We start from the raw sequence: 4,585 nt of genomic DNA on the forward strand, positions 1-4,585 counted from the left end.
GGAAAGCTTTCAGTCTGGTCCTTGCCACAGGGCCTGCTCAGAGGCAGAAGTAGGGGATATATTGCCTCCGCTCTCACTTGCTGTCAGACAGGAAAGGATTAATTCCTCAAACACAATAAAGGGGCCAGAGAGGCGTTAATTAACCAGACGGGGGTTCTGGATGAAAGGGCAGGCTTGCCCAGGAGGTGTGGGGGTGGGAAAAGGAGAACGCAGGTACAGACTCAGGGGACCAGGACACCGACGCGGTCAGTATTCAGAAATAGAGCCTGGGAACCTCTGGGAGAGGCAGGGTGAGGCGGGGGCGGAGTTTACTCTTAAGGCTGGGGCCTCAGACTGCGCCAAGGAGCGGAGGAGTCCGAGTGGTACCCTGCTGGGGCAGCCAATCGGGGAACTGGAGACAGTACCGGGCCTGGGCCGGACTCGAGCCCACGCTCAGAGATTGGGTAACAGCCGGAGGCAGGGTGGGAAGCCGGACTGTGGGCCGCTGTCCCGTCTCTCGGATATGCGAGCATATATACCACGGTGAAGGGGCTCCTGTGGCAGGGCTTTTGCCGCTCTTAAGTGCTTCGCGGTTGCGGGTTTCAAGTGGTCTTCGTTCCACAGATCCAGGTGTCATTCCATCTAGGGCACATTAAGTACGGTAGAGCCTTCTATCCTTGAATCATTCCCTCGCGCATTCCTCTCTACGCATCTACTCCCTTTTTTTGCTCCCCCAGGTCCTGAAGCAATAGAAATGAACGACTCCTTGGAAGAGATGCTTATCCATTCCTACGAATTCGAGAAACTGAAGGATTTTCGGCCCTTGCTGTGTGAATATTGGTGAGTAAAATCCCCTCACTTGTTGGAGAGGCAGAAGTGAAGCCAGGACTTACATTCTTAGTTTCCACGTGGATTCTGAAGAGACAGGTCATGGGACTTATGAGAGAGGGCTGGGGAGTGGGACAGTGATCTCCAAAGGAACTGCTCTCCTGCTTCTCTTCCCCACTCAGAGGCGAGAGAGAGAGACAGAGAGAGACAGAGAGACAGAGACAGAGACAGAGACAGACACAGACACAGAGACAGAGAGACAGAGAGACAGAGACAGACAGACAGACAGCAAGAGCCAGTGGGGAATCAGACTGTATTGACTTGCTTTCCTTTCCCATATCTCCCATCAGGATTAGCTCTTCCTTTATTCCCATATTCTATTTTCCTCTCACCTTACTTACTGGGAGAGCCATGGAGATGTGTCCAATGAGGACTGTAGGTGTCTCTGGCTCTCAAGTGATGATAATTATGAGCCACACTCAATACCAGTCCTGATGAGGGTCCCTTCTTCCCTTTATGTATATGTCTCTCCAGAACTTTATCCTGGAGGACTAAGAGTTACTCTATGGGTGTATGTATGATTTTCTGTCGGTATAAATGCATGTGTATCTGTATATGTCTGCATATATATATATACATATACATATGTACAACTGTCTGTTAATCTCTCTGTGTGGAAATGAACATGGGGCTACTAGAAACCAGGGACTCAGGATGGGGTTGGCCCCTCTGAGTGAGCAGCCACCCTTTACAATTGGCATTTTGTGGCCTGAATACCCCATTGTCCAGGGAACTGGGAAAGGAGGAGATATCTGCTCTGCTCACTAGTTCTCCTCCCTCAGCTTTCTTGTTCTCATGCCCCCCCCCCCCCCCCCGGCCACACACACACCAATGCCTAGACTGGGAAGAGGAGAGACATGCCATTACCGATCAAAATCTCTCATACAGATGGAAGGCTGGTCCTGGACCTGGTAATGAAGGAGAGAGAAGAGTCAGATTATGGATGTAGGGGTGGTTTTCTTGTCCCAACACAGAGTGGAGGAGGTAGACAAGAAGTCTGCTGGGAACAAAGAGCAGGATATTAGTGAGTGTATAAATGAGAAAGGGGACAGATGAGAAAGGCACCCTCAATATTTAGAAAGTTATGAAGAAATCTCAAGATTCCTTTAACATCAGCTGCCTTCCTTGACAAATCACTATGCTATCAGGACCAGGAGATTTAATTGCCCATATTTCCCAAACCTTAGGTGTGGCATTTTTGGGGGGCAAAGTTCTTTCCAACTCCAAAAAGATTTCTCATTCCCTTAGCAATCCATCTCTCTTATCCTTCCAGGACAACATCCTTTCTCTTGGCCTTTATCTACCTAATGTTCATTTTCATGGGGCAGAGATATATGAAGAACCGAAAACGCTTCAATCTACGATTGCCCCTGACGATTTGGTCTTTCTCCCTTGCCATTTTCAGGTATTGACTCCCAGTCCCTTTCTTCCTAAGGTTATTCTATATTCCATTGGTTCTAGATTTCCCTAAGGTTCACCACGTCTATCCCTTGGGCTCCCAATACTCCCAAACTCTTTTCATCACTAGTGGTCCCTAACCATTTCCCCCCATTTCTCAGATCACAACAAAGCTCATATTCTCCCACCTTCTGGGCCACCAATTCCTACCACCTTCCTTACCAGGATTCTTTGTTCTTGCCCCTGGTGTCTCCTAATCCATTCCCCACTCATCTCCAAGCCTCCCTACCCTTCAATGCTTTCCGAGGAGTTCAACACCCCTGGAATGCCTGCATCCATATTCTCATGGTCCCTGACACTCTCAGAATCCCTTGGGGCTCTCATACCATTCAGATCTCCTAATCCCTTGGGCTATAAGATCTCTCACCCCTATAAATGGACACTCTTTTAAGTGGGACTTGGGGTCAGGGACAGTCAAGGAAGGAGAGTTTATTGGCTTTGGGCTAACCCTATTTCAGCATCCTGGGAGCTGTGAGGACATGGAAATATCTTGGAGCTGTATTGATGTGGAAGGGGTTGAAGACTTCCTTGTGCCACTCTGGCTTCATAAGAAACCCCACTGTGCGCTTCTGGTCCTCGCTTTTTATTCTCAGCAAAATTGTGGAGTTTGGTAAGTTACAATTTCCACCAGCCAAGTTCCTGTGGACACTCCCTTCCTACCTAGGAATACCCTAGGAACCCCCTCCCCACTTCCCAGAAATATTTTTCCTACTCTCAGGAAGCTCCTACCCTGAGATGCAGTTTACTAGAGAGAAAAGAACACTGCTCTTGCTTTCAAGATCTGGGTTCAAGTTCAGTTGAAGTTCAGAAGCGAAATGTCCCTGAACTTAATCTCCCTAAACTCTAGGTAATCCATCTATAGAATGGGGGTAATGGTACCTGTATTACCTATCTCATATGGTTGTTATAAGGATGAAGTGTGACATCAGTGTTATTATTGAGAGTAATAAAAATAGACCTTCCTCTTACCTTGGGATCCTTACCCTGCAGAAGCACTTTTCTCACTCTAGGACTTACCCTTCTCTGCTGTTCCCACTTCTCAGGTGTGGGGTGGGGACAAAATGGAACTCAGTGCTATGTGGGGAAGTGGGCAGGTGTTCCTAATGAGGCTTCCAAGTCATGACTCCCCCACCCTCTCTTCCCATCCCACAGGGGACACTGCATTCATCATCCTTCGGAAGCAGCAGCTCCTGTTCTTGCACTGGTTCCACCATAGCACAGTGCTAGTGTATTCATCTTTCGCCTACAAGAATGGTGGGGCAGGTGGTTTCTGGTTCATGACCATGAACTATGGTGTACATTCTGTCATGTATTCTTACTACACAGTGAAGGCCTTGGGTCTGAAACCTCCCCGAATTCTGCCCATGATCATCACCACTCTGCAGATCACACAGATGTTTGTTGGGGCTTCTGTTAGCATCCTGAGCTTCCTCTGGCGCCAGGATTGCTACTGCCACAACTCTAAGCAGTACCTCTTCTGGACTTTTGCAATGTACTTTATTTACTTTGCCCTCTTCCTGAACTACTTTTACCAGGCCTACTTCAGAACTGTTCAAGTCCAGGCTAACGTCAAGACCAAGAGCCAGTGAAGTCACAGATCTAAAGGAGTGAGAGAGCCAACTACCCTTCTCCTTTGGAAGGGAACCTTTCAGTGATGGGAAAGTCCTGAGGGAGGGAATGAAGGACAGAGTTAGGTTCTGGGGATAATTGTGTGATCTGCTACTCAAATGTGTTCCTGGGGAGGTAAAGGTAATTTACAAGATGTGCTCCCACCTTTATCCCTTGGGCTAAAGGGGTTGTGTGGGGTTGGGACTTAGGAGACTCCCTCTCACACATACACACAGAAAAAAGCTCCATAATTGGATATTTCTGTTTTTAATATGAAGGTCAAAGAGAATATCCATTTTTCAGGCCCTTGGGTAAGATGGAGGCTAGAGCTGGTCCTGTCAGAGCCTGACCTTCTGAAGTTATTTATATTTCTATTGAGAAATCTTAATTCTTCTTGCTATATTTTTAAAAATTAAGCATCAAAAAGAAATGTGCCTTCTCTTCCCTACCAGAAGTGCTCCTTGGAGTGGGACTTGCTTTGGCCATGTAGAAAGTTTGGCATGAGACTTTGACATCAGTGGCTGGGAGTAGGAGAGACACATGGAGTCAGCCTAGGAGAAGATGTGGAAAGAAATACTGCCACACAATTGTATGAACAATAATATACACAGAAGCACAGACAGATCTGTGGCCACTGATAGCCCTTAGCCCC

The 4,585-nt window shown here is 47.6% G+C and overlaps 1 protein-coding gene across 2 annotated transcripts; it reads left to right on the forward strand.

Moving 5' to 3' along the window:
- Window positions 1-351: 351 nt before the first annotated feature.
- Window positions 352-4,085, forward strand: ELOVL3 (ELOVL fatty acid elongase 3). 2 transcript variants are annotated; one of them, XM_072620928.1, is made up of 5 exons: window positions 352-443; window positions 717-819; window positions 2,141-2,272; window positions 2,784-2,935; window positions 3,478-4,085. In XM_072620928.1, exons 2-5 carry the CDS (start codon window positions 734-736, stop codon window positions 3,912-3,914), a joined length of 807 nt encoding a protein of 268 aa, XP_072477029.1. In that variant the 5' UTR covers window positions 352-443; window positions 717-733; the 3' UTR covers window positions 3,915-4,085. The 2 variants fall into 2 exon arrangements, with proteins under 2 accessions (XP_072477029.1, XP_072477036.1); XM_072620935.1 differs by lacking the exon at window positions 352-443 and adding an exon at window positions 454-635.
- The last annotated feature ends 500 nt before the right edge of the window (window positions 4,086-4,585 follow it).

This window comes from Notamacropus eugenii, chromosome 1 (genome assembly GCF_028372415.1).
Source record: "Notamacropus eugenii isolate mMacEug1 chromosome 1, mMacEug1.pri_v2, whole genome shotgun sequence".
Lineage (NCBI taxonomy): Eukaryota > Metazoa > Chordata > Mammalia > Diprotodontia > Macropodidae > Notamacropus > Notamacropus eugenii.